Source organism: Mobula birostris, chromosome 12, assembly GCF_030028105.1.
Source record: "Mobula birostris isolate sMobBir1 chromosome 12, sMobBir1.hap1, whole genome shotgun sequence".
NCBI lineage: Eukaryota > Metazoa > Chordata > Chondrichthyes > Myliobatiformes > Myliobatidae > Mobula > Mobula birostris.
This window is the reverse complement of record NC_092381.1, coordinates 16,276,459-16,296,076: the sequence shown is the minus strand read 5'-3', so window position 1 is coordinate 16,296,076 and position 19,618 is coordinate 16,276,459. Positions and strand designations below refer to the sequence as shown.

Genomic DNA, 19,618 nt, shown 5'->3' with positions numbered 1-19,618 from the left:
CTGAAAGCATCTCTTCCGTGCTGTAAGTAAACTTAGTCATTTTTTCTGTGTTAGAAGGAATGGTTAGAAAACTAACCATTTCCAGTAAAACTAACCAATCTTACTGGAAAAATTTCTCGTGAACTCCAAATACCTTCATGGCTGAAGTCCCATGACTGTCATTTACTTGGAAGGGTATTCTATGTGCAACCGAGAGGAAACTGCCAAGTTTCCGCTAGCCTACAATGCTTGTCCTTTTTGGTGATAGAGATTGAGTCTTGCCCATATTGTATGGCAAGTATCTTCAGTATATCATGTAGATGGTTACATAGTTTCTCTTTAGTGCATCAGTCTGGGAGGGAGTCGGTGATGCAGTAACAGATATAAAGAAACAGCAGTGAGGGACTCAAAGATCCACCATTTTATGGACTCAATGTTGCAGGGTGTCCATAGTTTCTGCAATAAAAATAGAAAACTCTAGAAAAACTCAAAGGTTAGATGGTATCTGTGGAAGGAAGACAGTTAACAAGAAAGGGCTTTAGACCAAAATGCCGACTGTCTCTCCATTAACTATACTTCATCTATTGAGTATTTCTATTTTTTTTTCTGATTTTATTTCAGATTTTTAACACCCTCAATTTCTTAATTATTTTCATTTACTAATGTCCTTAGCGTCTGATATGGCCTGGTGGCCTCCATAATAATACTGTAAGATATAGGAGCAGAATTAGACTATTTGGCACATAGAGTCTACTCTGCTATTTCCTTACGGATGATTCAGCCCCAATCTAACTGCCTTCTCCCCATATCCCTTCATGGTCTGACCAATCAAGAATCTATCAACCTCTGCCTTAATTATACATAAAAGCCTTGGCCTCCACAGCTGCCTATGACAAAAAATTCCACAGATTCACCACTCTCTGCCTAAAGAAATTCCTCCTCATCTCTGTTCTAAAAACATGCCCCTCTATTCTGAGGCTGCGTCATACTCTCACACCAAAGGAAACATCCTCTTCATATCCGCTCTATCAAGGCCTTTCAGCATTCAATAGATTTCAATGAGGTCACTCCTCATTCTTCTGAATTCTAGTAAATACAGACCCAGAGCCATCAAACGTTCTTCATATGTCAAGCCATTCAATCCTGGGACTCATTCTGGAATCCATTTAACCATCTCCACTTTCAGCACATCCTTTCCAGGTGAGGGGACCAAAACTGCTCACAATACTCCAAGTCAGGCCTCACTTTATAAGGTCTCAATATTACATTGTTGCTTTTGTATTCACATCCTCTTGAAATTAATGCTAACATTGCACTTGCCTTCCTCACCACAGACTCAACCTGCAAATTAACCTTTAGGGCAGGGTTTCTCAACTAGTGTTCCACGGAACCCTGTGGTTCCACAAGAGGTCATTAGGGGTTCTGCGAGAGATTATGATTAACAGAAACAAACATTGTATCTTGAATTTGGTGCAATGTGTAATTCTAGCGCTTGCAGTGACCAAGCAGCCCTGTTAGCAATCTCATTGGCGGTCTCTCTGCCCTGTATGTCAGTGCGCAGCAGGACCATGTTATTTGGCTGAGTCCAGAGCCAATTATGGTAGGCTGATGAGGAGCATGGTGTGCTTTTCGAGCAATGAATGGACTTGCCCAATGTGGGTTGTGTTTTATTAACATCTGTGATTTACAGTCATGTCTGATGGGCCAGTGTGCGGATTTTTGAAGAGGAGGTGTGAGGTGGAAGAGGAGGATTCTAGGCCTAGGCTTAAAGGCAATTCTGATAAGGTTAATGATGAAGAATTACAATATTCTGAGTAATGTCACTGCACTAGTCCAACAACGGACACACAAAAATTGTGTCTTTGCAATGAAAGCTACTTATCAGAGGAAGAGTTCCCAGCAGGGTGTTTGAGCTGAAAGGTAATTTGCAGTAGTACTTTCAAGAAAGTAATAGGCCAGGTTTTGCTGAGTGCTTTGGAAATGAAAAATGTCCGTAGAAGCTAGGCTACTTAGCAGACATTTTTCATCATATGAACTAGACGAACAAGCTTCTGCAAGGCCCTGGAGAAAATGTTTTGACTTCAAATTTTCTTGGCTTTAAAAGGAAACAATCTTTGGAAAATCATGTTGCAGAAGGAAGACTTGAAATGTTTCTACTGCTGCTTGGGCTTGAGAGAGAAGAAGGATATCAGAAACCCTTAAGTATTACTGAAAACCACCTGGAAGAACTGCTGAACAAAATTCAGCAGTACTTTTCCTCTCTTTCAACACAAGTGTGTAACTGGAAGGGGAGTTGTTTTCCGAGTCTTCTGCTCAGTCTGAGAACTTGACTTTGAGAGAAGAAGAACATTGTGAGCTGCCATTTGATCATGCTCTCAAGATATGATTTACTGATGTGCCCCTGGGCAAGTTCTGCATTTCTGTGAAAGAATAGTATTCTGCCATTCACAGGAAAGCAATGAAAATTTTGCTGCAGTTTTCAACTTCTCATATGTGTGAGCAAGCTTTTTCTTGTTTATTGTTGGATTATTACCTACTGATCATGCTAATGTACCATGAGCTGTAGGTATAATAATTTTATGCAGAGGTTCCCCGAGAACAGAAAATTATTCACTTCCTCCAGGGCAAAAGGTTGAGAAAGGCTGCTTTTGGGGATCCTGTGTAAGGACTCCCAAGTCCCTTTGTGCCTCAGTTTTTTGTATTTTCTCTCCATTTAGAAAATAATCAACCTATTCAGTTCAATAGGTTTCAATAGGTACATTTAATGTCAGAGAAATGTATACAATATACATCCTGAAATTCTTTTTCTTTGCAAACGTCCATGAAAACTGAGAAGTGCCCCAAAGAATGAATGACAATCAAATGATAGAGCCCCAAAGCCCCCCACAACTCCCCCCCCACGCATAAGCAGCAGCAGAGCAACAAACCCCCTCCCCCACCAGCAAAAAAACATCGGCATCCCCCACTCGTCACTGAAGCACGCACTAAGTATCAATAAAGACACAGACACAGTACACAAAAGGCTACTCGTTCACCTGGTATTTGACATACCACAGGTTCTCTTTATCCCTAATCAGAGAAAAAAAGGTGTCTCCGTTTCACAGCGAGAGTGGAGACATAACAAAACAATTCGCTGATTTATGGTGTTAAAGGTCTGTTGCATCGCTTTTTCTGAGCTCTGTACTCAAAGAATTCAAGTCCCTGGGCACACAGCCAGCAGCCAGCACACGGCTTTTGATCCTCCGTGTACTCCCAGGACACATCAGGTGGCAGCACCGGCCTCGAATTAATCCGTCTCCAGAGCAACGAAAATCCAGCACCCTGAAGGTGTGCTAGTCTTCCAGGCCGCGTCTTTGGCATATCTTATACCAAAGTGCATTACCATACACTTTGAGGAAACTATGTTGACTATGGCCTATTTTATCATGTGCCTCCAAGTACTCTGAGACCTCATCCTTAATAATTGACTCCACTGAGGTCAGACTAACTGGCCTATAGATTCCTTTCTTCTGCCTCTCTCCCTTCCTAAAGAATGGAATGACATTTGCAATTTTCCAGTCTTCCGGAACCATTCCAGAATCAAGTGATTCTTGAAAGATTATTACTAATGCCTTCACAATCTCTTCAGCCATCTCTTTCAAAATCTTAGGATGTACACCTTCTGGTCCAGGTGACTTACGTACCTTCAGACCTTTATGTTTTCCAAGAACCTACAGGGATGGTAACTTCACACACTTCATTACCATAAGACCATAAGACCATAAGGAGCAGAAGTCAGCCATTCGGCCCATCGAGTCTGCTCCGCCATTTTATCATGAGCTGATCCATTCTCCCATTTAGTCCCACTCCCCCACCTTCTCATCATGACCTCTGACACCTGGAAATTCTATTATACTGCTAGTGTCTTCTACAGTGAACACTGATACAAATTACTTATTGATTTTAACAATGTCATTGTTTCCCTATTACTACCTCACCACCATTGTTTTCCAGTTGTCTAATAACCACTCTCGCTTCTCTTTTACACTTTATTGCATCAGAAGTAACCTTTTGTATCCTCTTTAATATTATTAGGTAGCTTACTTCTGTATTCCATCTTTACCTTCTTAATGACTTTTTTAGTTGTCTTCTGTTGGTTTTTAAAAGTTCCCCAATCCTCTAATTTTCCATAAGTTTTGCTCTATTGCCCTACCTTTGGCTTTTATGTTGGCTTTCACTTCCCTTGTTAGCCATGGTTATGTCATCTTTTCTTTGGAACACTTCTTCCTCTTTGGGATGTATATATCCCATGCCTTCCAAATTGCCTCCATAAATTTCATCCTTTACTGCTCTGTCATCATCCTTGCCTGTGTTCTTTTCCAATCAATTTGGGCCAACTCCTTTCTCATGTCTCTGTAATTCCCTTTACTCCACGGTAATAATGATACATCTCCTTCTCAAACTTCAGGGTGATTTCAATCGAATTATGATCACTTATCCCAAAGGGTTCTTTTATCTTAAGCTCGCTAATTAATTTTGGTTCATTGCACAACATCTAATCCAGAATAGATGATCCTCTAGTTGGCTCAACCACTAGCTGCTCTAAAAAGCCAATCTTGTAGGCACTCTAGAAATTTCCCTTATTGGAATCCAGCATCAACTTGATATTCACAATCTAAATGCATATTGAAGTCTCCCATGACTATTGTAACATTGCCATTTTGGCATGCATTGTCTGCCTCCCATTGCAAGGAGTCTGTATACAGTACAACTCCCATCAAGGTCTTTTTACCCTTGTAGTTGCTTAGCTCTGTCCACCATGATTCAACACCTTCCACCCCTATGTCACTTCATTATAATGGTTTGATTTCATTTTTTTACCAACTGAGAAATGCTGCCCCATCTTCTTTCCTGCCAGTCCTTTCGATACAATATGTATCCTTGGACATTAAGCTCCCAGCTATAATCTTCTATCAGCCATGATTCAGTGATGCCTAAAACTTTATATGTGCTGATATGCAACTGTGCTGCAAATTCATCTATCTTATTCTGTATTCTGTGCGCATTCAAATATTACAACTTCAGTATTGTAATCATGCTTTTTGATTTTGTCCACATTTTACATTGCAACTCATCCTGTTGACTGCAATTTTGCCCTATCACTAGTCTCTCCTCTCTGCATAGTGCTGCTGTTTGTAAACCAGCTACCTCATCTTGAGGACTATTATTCATCTTTCCTAAGATACTTCTTGCATTGAAATATATGCAGCTCAGGACATTAGTCGCACCATGCTCAACTTTGAGGTTTTACTAACATCTGCTTCCACAACCTCTCCACTAACTGTTCTGGCTCTCTGCTTCCCTCTGCAACTCTAGTTTAAACCCCACTATGTAGCATTAACAAACCTTTCAACAGCATATTAGACCCCCTCCAGCTCAGGTACAACCTGTCTCTTCTGTGTAGATCCCACCTTCTCAGGAAGAGCGCCCAATGATCCTAAAATCTTATGCCATCCCTCTTACATCAGCTCCTTAGCCACATATATAATCTTCCTAGTTCTGGCCTCACTAGCAGTCCTGAGATCACAACCCTGGAGGTTCTACCCGTTAACTTAGCACCTAACTCCCTGAAATCCCTATGCAGGACCTCATCATTTGTCCTACCCATGTCATTGGTACCTACATAGACCATGACCTCCAGTTGTTCATCCTCTACTTAAGAATGTTGAGGACTTGTTCGATGATATCCCAGACCCTGGCATCCGGGAGGCAACATACCATCCAAGAATCTCATTCTTGCCCACAGAACCTCCAGTCCATTCCCCTAATGAATTGCTTATCACCACAGCATGCTTCTTCTCCCCATTTCTCTTTTGTCACAGAGGTAGACTCAATACCAGAGACCTGACCACTGTGGCTTTCCTCTGTTAGGTCATTCCCACCGACAGCATACGAAATGATATTTCTGTTGTTGAGCGGGTTGTCCACTGGGGTACTCTGCCTTGGCCCTTAACCCCTTTCTTCTTTCTGCTTCCTGTCTTTCACTCAGTGTCCTGTGCCCTACCTTGGGTGTAACTACGTCTCTATATGTCCTATCTATCATCCCCTCAGCCTCCCAAATGGTCCAGAGTTCATCCAGTTCCGGCTCCACCTCCTTAACTCAGATTGTTAGAAGCTGCAGCTGGATGCGCTTCATGGATTTGTAGTTGCCAGGGACACTGGAGGCCTCCCTGCCTTCCCACATCCCACAAGAGGAGCATTCTAGTATCCTGCCTGGCATCTCTACTGTCCTAGATGAGCAGATATAAAGAAGGGAAGACAAAAAAGCAGTTTTTCTTTTCATTTATTTTCTCTGACTTCACTGGCTTCCGCTTTTTGCTGAAACCTCAAGATCACTACTCTGATTCTATCTAGACGACGGCCGCAGGTGTGATGGTCGCTGCTCCTGCCCCTATCTTCCTTTAATTTGCTCTTGTTCAATCATCCCAAACACTGATAGGCCACTGGTCAATCATTGTTGCAACTGACTGTTGACTTTTGTTCCCAGGCAGTAGACCTGATTTAAAAAATCCGCTCCTCTCATAACTTCCGATGTCCGGATTGGCCACTGGTCAAACAATGTGCCATCGTCAAGAGACACTTGTCTTTCTGTGCAACATGCATTAGCATAGTTTAATGAGAACAACCAAAGGATCAAGGATGGAGCTCGGGACCTGTGACCTACAGCACCAATTATGTGTAGAAATAAAAACCTGCAAGTGGCTAATAGTCTTGAAATGCAGAGATTCTTTAGGGCTGTCAATAGCCAACACGCCCACAGGAACAACTACTGAGAGTCATGAGTGGCAGTCATTGCCCACTAGAAGAAGCACTTTCAAGATCTCCTCAGCTGAGATTGTATTTGAGATTGATCCTTGATTCAGTCCCACAGCACAGAATCCCATATAACTGCAGCATCAAAGGTTAAAAATGCCACTCTACAGCTGATAAACATCAAAGTCTGCAGGCCAAATAAAATCCCTGCTGAAATACTGAACAAGATGGAGTAGTTCCAGTATGAATTCATGAGCTCATCCCACTGCTCTGGGAATCCGGGATATGATAGTAGCATCATTGTGACCATCTCCTAGAAAGGAGATTGGTCCCAGAGGAATCTCCTTGTTGTCCGCTCTGAGAAAGGCTTCTCAAGAATTGTCCTCATCTTCCTCCTTCATGTGGACAAAGTATTAGAGCTGCCATGAGGATTTTGCCCCTCAAGGGTCACAATGAAATCCAAGAAATTTGAAGGAACGGTAACCAATGTACTGTAAATAGCTATTTCAGTCTTTAAAAACTCTTCAAATGAGGAATATTGTCAACATTGGATGCCTTCATTGGTATACTACAATAGTCCCACAATGAAATACAAGCCATTATCTTAATCACGGAGTCCAGCACAGACTCATAATCAGTGCAGACTGGGTTCCACCTGCTTCAAAAGGGCAACAATCATACCAGAACCCAAGATGAGCAGGGTAAGCTACCTCAAAGACTTTTGCTCAGTGGCACTCACACCTACTATGCTGAAGAGCTTTGAGAGGTTGGTCGTGCCTAGATTCAACTCCTGCCTAAGCAAGCACTTGGCCGCAATGCAACTTACCTATCACCACAATAAGTCTACACAGATGCAATCTTATTGGCTCTCTACTCAGCCTGGACAGTAGTACTACCTACATTAGGCTGCTGTTTATTGACTACAGCTCAGCGTTCAACACAATCATACCCTCAGTTCTAATCAACAAGCTCCAAAACCTGGGCCTTTGTACCTCCTTCTGCAAATGGATCCTTGACTTCCTCATCAGGAGACCGCAGTCTATTTTGATCAGAAATAACCTCTCCTCCTCACAGACAATCAACACTGGTGCTCCTCAAGGATGCATGCTTAACCCACTGCTCTACTATCTCTACATGCTCAATTATGTGGCTAGGCACAATTCAAATATCATCTATAAATGAAATATAGCTGATGCCATCTATAAATTTGCCAACAACGCAACTACTGTTGGCAGGATTTCAGATGGTGATGAGGTGGTGTCCAGGAGCGAGACAGATCAACTGATTGAAGGCGTCACAGCAACAACTTTGCACTCAACGTCAGCAGGACCAAAAATTAATTGTGCCTTCCGGAAGGGGAAGTTGAGGGAACACACACCAGTCCTCATCAAGAGATCGGAGTGGAAATGGTGAGCAGTTTCAAGTTCTTTGTTGTCAACGTCTGATCCTGTGCAGTGGCCCATCCATAGCAGACGGTGATGTCAACGTCTGTGCCCAACTAATGCAATTACAAAGAAATTACAAAGAAGCTATGACATCAACTAAACTTTTCATTAGGAGTTTGAGAAGTGGTATGTCACCAAAGACACTCGCAAATTCCTACAGATGTACTATGGAGAGCATTCAAACTGGTTGCTTCACCGTCTGCTATGGATGGGCCACTGCACAGGATCAGAGAAAGCTGCAAAAAGTTGTAAACGCAGCCAGCTTCATCAGAGGTATTTGCCTCCCCAGCATCCAGAACACCTTCAAAAGGGGATGTCTCAAAAAGATGGCATCCATCATTAAGGACCCTTATCACCCGGGACATGCCCTCATCTCATTGTTACCATCAAGAAGGAGGTACAGGGGCTCAAAAACACACACTCAATGTTTCAGGAACAGCTTCTTCCCTTCTGCCGTCAGATTTCTGAATGGACAATGAACCCATGAACATTACCTCAGTATTTTTCCCTCTCTTTTGCACCTCTTATTTAATTTAATTTTCTTTTTTATGTATACTTCTTATTGTAATTTATAGTTTTTATTTTTATGTGTTGCAATGTACTGTTGTTGCAAAACCACAAATTTCATTACATATGGCAGCGATATTAAACCTGATTCTGGTTCCAAACCGCTCTTTGATCTTCCTCAATACAATGCTGCATATCATCTCTAACAAGTTTCTCCTTTGAATGGGGTTAATCTACAAGACAAATCAGAGTGTTTGTCCTTTACTCCAGAGCCAAACTCACTTCAATATTAATCACCAATAACAGTATATAGATGGTGCTTGTGTATGAGCGCGTTATAGAGCTTAAGCTCCATTCACTGAAGCATATGATAATCAGACTTATACTAAACACAGGAGAAAATCTGCAGACGCTGGAAATCTGTGGAACACACACAAAATGCTGGAGGAACTCAGCAGGCCTGGCAGTATCTGGAGAGCAGCAGAGATCACAGCAGGGGAGAAGTGAGAGAGAGTTCCACTGAAATCCCATCAAAGGGAAGATTTAAACTTCTTCAGGATAGGCATCCCTGGAAGAAATTTCACAGAGTAGTAATCAAATCACAAACAAGAGAAAATCTGCAGACTCTGGAAATCTGAGCAACACACCCAAAATGCTTGAGGAACTCTGCAGGCCAGGTAGCATCCTGCGGAAGTACTTCAGCTCTAAGTGCCAACTATACTTTTTTCCATAGATGCTGCTTGGCCTGCTAAGTTCTTCCAGTATCTTGAGTATGTTGCACTAAAGACAAAAGGTTCTGTAGATCCTGGAAATCCAAAGCAACACACACACACACACGCACACAAAATGCTGAAGGAACCCAGCAGGTCAGGCTATGGAAATGAATAAACAGTTGGCACTTTGGGCGAGGCCCTTCTTCAGGACTGGAGAGGAAGGGGAAGACGTCAGAATAAAACGATGGGGGAGGGGAAGAAGGACTAGCTGGAAGGTGATAGGTGAAGCCAAGTGGGTTCGAAAGGTAAAGGGCTGGAGAAGAAGGAATCTCTCTGCTGTCCATTGAAGCATCACCCATGTATTCTGCACAGGATTCCTCAGTCATATTAGAACTCGAGATTGTGAAAGACTGCCTAAAAAGTTTTAAGGAAATCAGTTTAGAAGGCTATTTTGTCTTGCTTGACGTCAAGTTACGTGGGAGTTAGAGTGGCATTCCTTGCAGGTCATGGAAAGGTTTTTGGAAGTTGGGAGGTATACCGCGTTCTCACTATTCATTAAGATAAACACTGTTGTATAGAATAGTGACACAACTATATGGGGAATGAACTTCAAGAGGGAAGCTGTACATAGATAATATAGCCAGAAGAAAAAGAGTTTGGCTTTTAGACAATACAACGGAAAGCACACGACTGAAGAAAATGCTAGAAATACCCAGCAAGTTATTCAGCCTCGAGAAAAAAGTAAAATAGTGTTAACATTTCTGCTTAACTATAACAAGTATTTTAGGACATACCTGTGCTGTGCCATAAATCTTAAGTCGAGCTGTGTGCACAATCTCATCTATCTTAAAGTCACTGTTATTGTAACTCTTCCCACTGGGGTCATGCAGAAGAATGTAAGGAGTCTGTGTCTCCCAGGTAACTACAAAAGATGTGTCATTGCCAATAGTCTCATCGATAACAACGGTGCCATTTAACCAAGTGTCATTGACGATGTTTCTTCCTATATTTTCAAGCTGGAAGCAAACAAAATCATATTTTACCAAAAAGCAATTGTTAATGGAAGAGAATAATTGCATTGTAATTTTCTGAAATGTTCCCATCAAAATTATGTGATGAACTTCAAAAACTGTGATTGAATCGCAGAAAGGATAGATAAAATAGCAGAAAAAACACATCTAATAATAAAATAGGAAACAGTTAATAGGTCAGCCAGCATTTGTGGAGAAAGAAATCAAGTTGAAGTTTCGGGTCCTGCTAGTGTTTAGAGTATTTTCTGTCCGTAGCTCAGATTTTCAACATCTGCAGCATCTCGATCTTCATAAGTGACAGTATTATTTTAAGCCTTGAAATCACACTATGAATACATTAAATAATTTAACCTGAAGACACAGCCCCAGAGGTAACACAGATCTTTGGTCCGATTCAGACATATGATCGGCTTGGGTTGATGAGTTTTGCTGCAGGACACGAGTCTGGGTGTGGGATTGGAGGTGAAGATGACAAGCAACATGGGCAGTTAAGGGGTAGGCCGAGGACTCCAGGAGCAGCTGAGATGGAGGTCAGTGACTCCAGAAGTGACCGAGTCTAAAACATGAGGGCCTGGAAACAGGAGTGGTTAGGCAATTTGGGCTGTTGCATTTATTTCTACAATATTGGAATTTAACTAGGACTTTACTGAAAGATAATTCAACCTGGATGGCCCGTTGGCTGCTGTCACCATTTCCTGATGTTAATCCTGTGAAAGAATCAATTAATCCACTTGTATCCAGGTTATCAGTCGCTGCAAACTGTAAGCCCCCTGCAACATTAAAATGATAAATATTATGATTAATTTGTGTAATAACAATGATCTATGCTAATTAAGAAATAAACAAATAAGCACCATGAATTGTGACCAGGTCTGTCAAATTAGGACTAAAACTGTTTAACAGTCCTGGCCTTCAGAAATTTTAGTACAAATAAAATATGAAGTAGTAAGAAACATTGGGTCAAAAATAGAAACATAGAAAACTTACAGCACAATACAGACCCTTTTGCCCACAAAGCTGTGCCGAACATGTCCTTACCTTAGAAATTACCAAGAGTTACCCAGAGCCCTCTATTTTACTAAGCTCCATGTACCTATACAGGAGTCTCTTAAAAGACCCTATTATATCCACCTCCACCACCGTCGCCAGCAGCCCATTCTATGCACTCACCACTCTCTGCATAAAAAAGTTACCCTGACATCTCCTCTGTACTTACTTCCAAGAACCTTAAAACTGTGCCCTCTCATGCTAGCCATTTCAGCGTCTGACCATCCACACAATCAATGCCTCTCAGCATCTTGTACACCTCTATCAGGTCACCTCTCATCCTCAGTCGCTCCAAGGAGAAAAGGCCAAGTTCACTCAACCTATTCTCATAAGGCATGCTAAATGACAAATGATTACCTGAGCCAGCCCCTTAAGACAGAAGCACCGTCTGGTGGAATATGAGACAATATATATTATAGCACAATATTACTTTACTTTATCATTGCCAAACAGTTGATACTAGAGCATACAATCATCACAGGGATATTTGATTCTGCGTTTCACACTCCCTGGAGTACAAATCGATAGTAAATATTAAAAATTTAAATTATAAATCATAAATAGAAAATAGAAAAGGGAAAGTAAGGTAGTGCAAAGAAAAACCGAAAGGCAGGTCCGGATATTTGGAGGGGACGGCTCAGATCCGGGTGAGGATCCGTTCAGCAGTCTTATCACAGTTGGAAAGAAGCTGTTCCCAAATCTGGCCATACGAGTCTTCAAGCTCCTGAGCCTTCTCCCGGAGGGCAGAGGGACGAAAAATGTGTTGGCTAGGTGGGTCGTGTCCTTGATTATCCTGGCAGCACTGCTCCGACAGCGTGCGGTGTAAAGTGAGTCCAAGGACAGAAGATTGGTTTGTGTGATGTGCTGGGCTGTGTTCACGATCTTCTGCATCTTCTTCTGGTCTTGGACAGGACAACTTCCATACCAGGTGGTGATGCATCCTAGAAGAATGCTTTCTACCGTGCATCTATAAAAATTAGTGAGGGTTTTAGGGGACAGGCCAAATTTCTTTAGTTTTCTCAGGAATAAAGGCACTGGTGGGCCTTATTGGCAGTGGACTCTGCTTGGTTGGACCAAGTCAGGTCATTTGTGATATTGACCCCGAGGAACTTAAAGATTTTGACCTGTTCAACTTGGGCACCACCGATGTAAATGGGGTCGTGCGGTCCGCTACTCCTTCTGAAGTCAACAAGCAATTCCTTCGTCTTGCTGACGTTGAGGGATAGGTTATTGTCCTCGCACCATACCACCAGGTTCTTAATTTCCTCTCTACTCAATATTTTGAATTACCTCAGTTTATTCCTGTCCTATGGTACTCTCTGTGTGGAGCTTGCATGTTCTCCTGTGACTACATGAGTTCTTCTACATACTGTGGTTTCCTCCTGATCACGCAGATCAGTAGATTAATTGGACATTATGAATTCCTCTTTGTATGTAGGTGAATGGCTGATTCGGGGAAGAATTGAATACAATGTGGGGAGAATCATTTATAGCAGACGTCACAACATTTTTTATGCCATAGAGCCTTACCACCAACTGAGGGGTCCATGAGACCCAGGTTGGGAACTCCTGTATTTACAGGGAAACTAGTGCATGCATGGGATTGCTCTATGAACCAACATTGATTTGATGGGCCAAAATGGCCTCCTGCTTTGTTGCATGGAGACATATGAAATTATAGAGTCTGAACTGGAAGTGCAATCAAGCTATTCAGTTGAGAGCATTTATGGGTGCACAGTTAATGTGGTTTCACTATCAACAGTCGCCTCATGAAAAGCATCGCATGCTGAGATTCGGGACAACAATCAGAAGGACTTGAGTTACTCGTAAAGGTGGTCAGTTAAGCAGCTGGGACAAATATATGGCTACGTTAACTTGTGAATTAAAATATTCATTTCCGTGCTTTATGTGGTTTGTTATATAATTCCACTAATTTGTGTGAGCTGAGTAATCCTTTCATTGTACTATACAAAAGTCTGTGTGATTTGACCTATGCACAAATGAACCATAGACGGATGCCAACTTCCTTCTTACCATTGCTGAAATGCGTTAGAATCAGGAAGGAAACCAAGAAAGAGAAAATCCCACCAGTTTCACACTTTGTATGAACTGCAACTTTAATGTTTTCGTTTGAAGTTCCTTTGTTCATTGTTTACTTTATGCTGGCTAATTTAACATAAACCTTTTATAGGCTTATTCAGAAAGTCAGAAGGCATGGGATCCAGGGAAGTTTGGCCAGGTGGATTCAGAATTGGCTTGCCTGCAGAAGGCAGAGGGTCGTGGTGGAGGGAGTATATTCAGATTGGAGGATTGTGACTAGTGGTGTCCCACAAGGATCTGTTCTGGGACCTCTACTTTTCGTGATTTTTATTGACGACCTGGATGTGGGGGTAGAAGGGTGGGTTGGCAAGTTTTCAGACGACACAAAGGTTGGTGGTGTTGTGGATAGTTTAGAGGATTCTCAAAGACTGCAGAGAGACATTGATAGGATGCAGAAGTGGGCTGAGAAGTGGCAGATGGAGTTCAACCCAGAGAAGTGTGAGGTGGTACACTTTGGAAGGACATACTCCAAGGCACAGTACAAAATAAATGGCAGGATACTTGGTAGTGTAGAGGAGCAGAAGGATTTGGGGGTACATGTCCACAGATCCCTGAAAGGTGCCTCACAGGTGGATAGGGTAGTTAAGAAAGCTTATAGGGTGTTAGCTTTCATAAACCGAGGGATAGAGTTTAAGAGTCGCGATGTAATGATGCAGCTCTATAAAACTCTGGTTAGGCCACACTTGGAGTACTGTGTCCAGTTCTGGTCGCCTCACTATAGGAAGGATGTTGAAGCATTGGAAAGGGTACAGAGGAGATTTACCAGGATGCTGCCTGGTTTAGAGAGTATGCATTGTGATCAGAGATTAAGAGAGCTAGGGCTTTACTCTTTGGAGAGACGGAGGATGAGAGGAGACATGATAGAGGTGTACAAGATAATAAGAGGAATAGATAGAGTGGATAGCCAGCGCCTCTTCCCCAGGGCACCAGTGCTCAATACAAGAGGACATGGCTTTAAGGTAAAGGTAAGGGGTGGGAAGTTCAAGGGGGATATTAGAGGAAGATTTTTTACTCAGAGAGTGGTTGGTGCGTGGAATGCACTGCCTGAGTCAGTGGTGGAGGCAGATACACTAGTGAAGTTTAAGAGACTACTAGACAGGTATATGGAGGAATTTAAGGTGGGGCCTTATATGAGAGGCAGGGTTTGAGAGTCGGCACAACATTGTGGGCCGAAGGGCCTGTACTGTGCTGTACTACTCTATGTTCTATAGTGTCAAATCAAAAATTAAGGAGAATCCCTTAAAATAAGCACATGAAATGTTTGCATTCCTGGTTTCCAGGTACATAATTGCAGATTTTTCAGCACTAGTTACCTGTCATGGTTGAAAGCTGCTCTAATTCTTCAGCTGTGGATGGTCCTAGTGCAATGGTGTGGATTACAGCTCCACTTCCTTCTGCTTCTGGGAAACAGCTACTTATTTGATAATCTATTCCATCTGTCAGTAAAATAATTTCATCACCCTTTGTAGCATTGTCATCACCTCGAAGTACCTGCAACAATCGGATGTCAACATGGAAAAAATGCAACACTTGAAATTAATAGAACTGGCCAAACATTCCAGGCTTACCTGAAATCCAGCCCTAACCCCAGTACAGATGCTCGTTCCCCCACCAGCTGATGTTGGTAACAGCTGTACAAGATCCTCCCTTACGGCATCATTATCAATCCTTTTTAACTGTGTTTTAATGCTTGCATCAGAGTTAAAAGTGACAATTCCAACTTGTGATCCTGCTTCAGCAATCTGCAGTAGGAATATCTCAGCTGCTTGTCGGAGCCTGACAATGCGATTCTCCTGTACATCAGAAGAAGAAAATTCAATGTCCAGCAAAGCCTGTTTATATGATCATCTTAAACTCATATTTTAAAGAATTTATAAAATAATGCACATTTAGGTTTTGTCAAGCCATCTACATTGCTCGATGGGGTCTAATCCCGCCTTCATTGTTGCTCAATCCACAGATTCTTGTGCAAGCTGAAAAACAATCACCTCACTCCACATCCATAGCTTGTAGGTGGAGGAGAGGATTTTGATGAGTCAGGAGGTGAGACACTCTCATTAGAATACCCAGCCTTTGACATGCTGTTGTTGAAATTCACACAAGAGTAGGGAATTCAGTCCAAAATAGTAAATGACTATTATAAACGACCTTACCGATCCCATGCTTCCTGAGACATCAAGGACTAAGCAAACAACGCGGTACTTGGCCTGTAGAAGTGTGAAATTTGGTTTGACTGAACCAGTGTGGGGTGATGAAATGTTTCTGAAGTCTTCTGACTTGTTGATCACGTCCCAAATGCTCTCGTAATTACACATTTCGTTCTGCATGTTGGGTGCTTCGGCATTGTGCGTCTCAGCATCACAGAATTTATCTACCTGGAAATTTATAACTACAGAGTTAAAGAGGTAAAAATTTTTGAAAGAGACATTTCTGCTTAAAAATACCAAGATCAGGCTAATTGAAAAACTACAATATAGTAAAATCTTGGAGAATATAATGTAAGACCTTCCAGGCAGATGGAGAGTATTGTGTAGACAAACCTGAGGGACCTCAAAATTCTTGCGGGGGGTGAGGGATTTGATAATACTACTAAGAAGGGTTTAAACTAGAGTGAAAGGAACATGGGAACCAGAGCAGTAAATTGGCAGCTGGAATAAATGAGATGAAGGTCGAGATTAATTGAAGTGGGATTAATGGCAATTACAGTCTAAGGATATTTATTTTAATGCAAGGAGAATAACAAGTAGGTTAGATGAATTTAGAACCTGGATTAGTATATGAAACTATGGTGTTCAGCCATTCTCAGAACTGAGAAAAAAAAATTGTGTTTACTTGGTCAGTTTGTGCTGGCTGTGGAAACAGTAAAGAACTAACACGGGGAATTTGGAAAGCTGAAAGTGATCATGAAATATCTCAAACAAGTCAGACTAACTCATGTATTTTAGGAGCAAGAGGGTAACCAGGAAAAGGTGGAATAATTCAATTACAATAGAAGGATTCTATGCATGGAAACAGAAGAAGTGAGCAATGTCCTTAATATTTCTAATGTTTCGCTGACTAGAGGTCAGTAAATAGTGGTGTTCTACATGAATCAGTGCTGGGATCTGCGTTATTTGTGATATGTTCTAGTTGAAGATATACCATAGATGAGCTGATTAGCAAATTTGCAGATGACATAAAAATTGGTGGAATTGTGGACAATGAGGAAGTTTCTCAAAGGACAGAGCAGGGTAAAGATGAGTCGGAAAGTTGAGCACAGAAAAGTCACAGAGTCATAGAGAAATAGAGCAATAGAGCACAGGTGCAGCTCCTTCTGCCCAATGAGTCCATGGTGACCATGGTGACCATAGCGCCCACCGACCTATTGACAATTGTCTGCATCTGGCTCATATCCCTGTCAGCCCTGCCTGCCCAATACCTGTCCAAGTGTTTCTTAAATGATACTATTGCACCTACCTCTACCACTTCCTCTGGTAGCTTGTTCCATGTACTCAATGTCCTCTGCATGAAAAAGTTGTCCCTCATATCCCTTTTAAATATGTCTCCCACCCTAAAACTATATCCTCAAGGTCTGGGGAAAAGCCTGCTACCATCCACCTTATCTATGCCCCTCACAAATATAAACATGTCTATCAGGTTATCCTCAAGAAATAGGCATCTAGCATGACCAATCTCTCCCTCTAATCAGGCCTTCTTAGAGTCATAGAACGTTACAGACAGAAACAGGCCTTCCGGTGTATCGAGTCTGTGCTGAACCGTTAATCTGCCTAGCCCATCAATCTGTATGTGGACCATACCCTCCACACCCCTCCCATCCATGTAACTATCCAAATGTCTCTTAAATGTTGGAATTGACTGTGCATCCACTTGCACTGGCAGCTCACTCCACATCTTCACCATCCTCTGAGTCAAGAAGTTCCCTCTCATGTTCCCCTTAAACATTTCACATTTCACCCTTTACTTATGATCTCTAGTTGTAGAGTCTAATGTAACCTCCATGGAAAAAGCCTATTGCATTTACCTGAACTACACACCTCCTAACTTTGTGTACCTCTATCAAATCTCCCCTCAATCTTCTACATCTAAACTTATTCAAACTTTCCCTATAATTCAGGTCCTCAAGTCTATAAGAAAAACTCTATAAGATTAGTTAGACATGAACTACCATGCCCAAAGCCATGATGACTATCATTAATCAGTCCTTTTCTATTCAAATACTTATATCTCTGGTCCCTTCGAATACCTTCCAATAACTTTTCTATTAATAATGTCAGGCCCACTAGCCTATAATTTCATGGCTTCTTCTTAGATTCTTTCTTAAACAATATTTCAACCTTAGCCATGCTCAAATCCTTCAGCACCTCACCCGTGGTTAAGAATATTGTGACACTCTGGGAGGGGGGCCCATGGTTGATAGACCACCCCTGCATCTCTAACGACCATCATTTTTCTTGTTCTCGTGTTAAAATACTTTCATGGGATTATGGTACATTTTAACTTGGGTTATACAGTTATTCACTTGTGTAATTGTGGGTCACCATGACTGTAACCAGGGTGTGTGATAGTCACCTTCCTGCCTGGATTAGACTGAGGTGTTCATGGTACCTAATCTGTTTTTGTGTATATCAGAATAAAATGGTTGTTGAGTTTAACAGGCTTCCTCATCTGTGATTATCAACCAAATGCTCGCCACAATGATGTCAGGAGTGGGATATCAAGTCAAGTCACTTTTTATTGTCATTTCGACCATAACTGCAGGTACAGTACACAGTAAAAATGAAACGATTTCAGGGCCATGGTGCTACAGGAACAATACAAAAACTACACTGAACTACATAAAAAACAACACAAAACTACACGAGACTACAGATCTACCCAGGATTGCATAAAGTGCACAAAACAGAGCAGGCATTACAATAAATAATAAACAAGATAATATGCACAGTAGAGGGCAGTAGGTTGGTGTCAGTCCAGGCTCTGGGCATTGAGGAGTCTGATGGCTTGGGGGAAGAAACTGTTACATAGTCTGGTCGTGAGAACCCAAATACTTCTGTGCCTTTTGCCAGATGGCAGGAAGGAGAAAAGTTCGTATGAGGGGTGCGTGGGGTCCTTCATCATGCTGTTTGCTTTACAGATGCAGCGTGTGGTGTAAATGTCTGTAATGGCGGGAAGAGAGACCCTGATGATCTTCTCAGCTGACCTCACTATCCGCTGCAAGGTCTTACCATCCGAGATGATGCAATTTCCGATCCAGGCAGTGATGCAGCTGCTCAGGATGCTCTCAATACAACCTCTGTAGAATGTGGTGAGGATGGGGGGTGGGAGATGGACTTTTGTCAGCCTTCGCAGAAAGTAGAGACGCTGCTGGGCCTTCTTTGCTATGGAACTTGTGTTGAGGGACCAGGTAACATTCTCCACCAGGTGAACACCAAGAAATTTGGTGCTCTTAACGATCTCTACGGAGGAGTCGTTGATATTCAGTGGAGAGTGATCGTTCAGTGTCCTACTGAAGTCAACAGCCATCTCTTTTGTTGGCTCTGCACCAGTCCGTTAGCCGCTGCACCTCCTCTCTGTATGCTGACTCATCGTTCTTGCTGATGAGACCCACCACGGTCGTGTCATCGGTGAACTTGATGATGTGGTTCGAGCTGTGTGTTGCAGCACAGTCGTGGGTCAGCAGAGTGAACAGCAGTGAACTGAGCACACAGCCCTGGGGAGCCTAACAAGATTGAACAGCAACGACGTCGGATGGAGTACCTTAAAACCCAGGAAATAAGCCAAGGGATCGAGCAGTATGCTTGCCCCACACTGGGCTCATGAAGGCAGGACCCGCAATGAGAACCTGGGAACGAAGCATCATGTCTTCCGAGTGAGCCCTGAGAGCAAGTGTACCCAGCCTTCCTGAACTGGGGGGACACGGCGCAGTACATCACCCGCACTGGGGAACCCAAGACGATGCAGCCGTGGGAGGGTGTCAGGCACCGCTAGACCACCAGGAAGACCA

The 19,618-nt window shown here is 42.4% G+C and overlaps 1 protein-coding gene across 1 annotated transcript in view; it reads right to left on the bottom strand.

Moving 5' to 3' along the window:
- LOC140206260 (calcium-activated chloride channel regulator 1-like) overlaps positions 1-19,618 on the bottom strand; it is a 56,656-nt gene that overhangs the window by 21,674 nt on the left and 15,364 nt on the right. The window contains exons 6-10 of the mRNA XM_072274587.1: positions 15,768-15,989; positions 15,183-15,407; positions 14,928-15,105; positions 11,131-11,237; positions 10,231-10,452 (exon numbers count right to left, since the gene is read on the bottom strand). Of these exons, the coding sequence (XP_072130688.1) occupies positions 10,231-10,452; positions 11,131-11,237; positions 14,928-15,105; positions 15,183-15,407; positions 15,768-15,989 (954 nt within the window). The remainder of the gene's footprint in view (positions 1-10,230; positions 10,453-11,130; positions 11,238-14,927; positions 15,106-15,182; positions 15,408-15,767; positions 15,990-19,618) is intronic.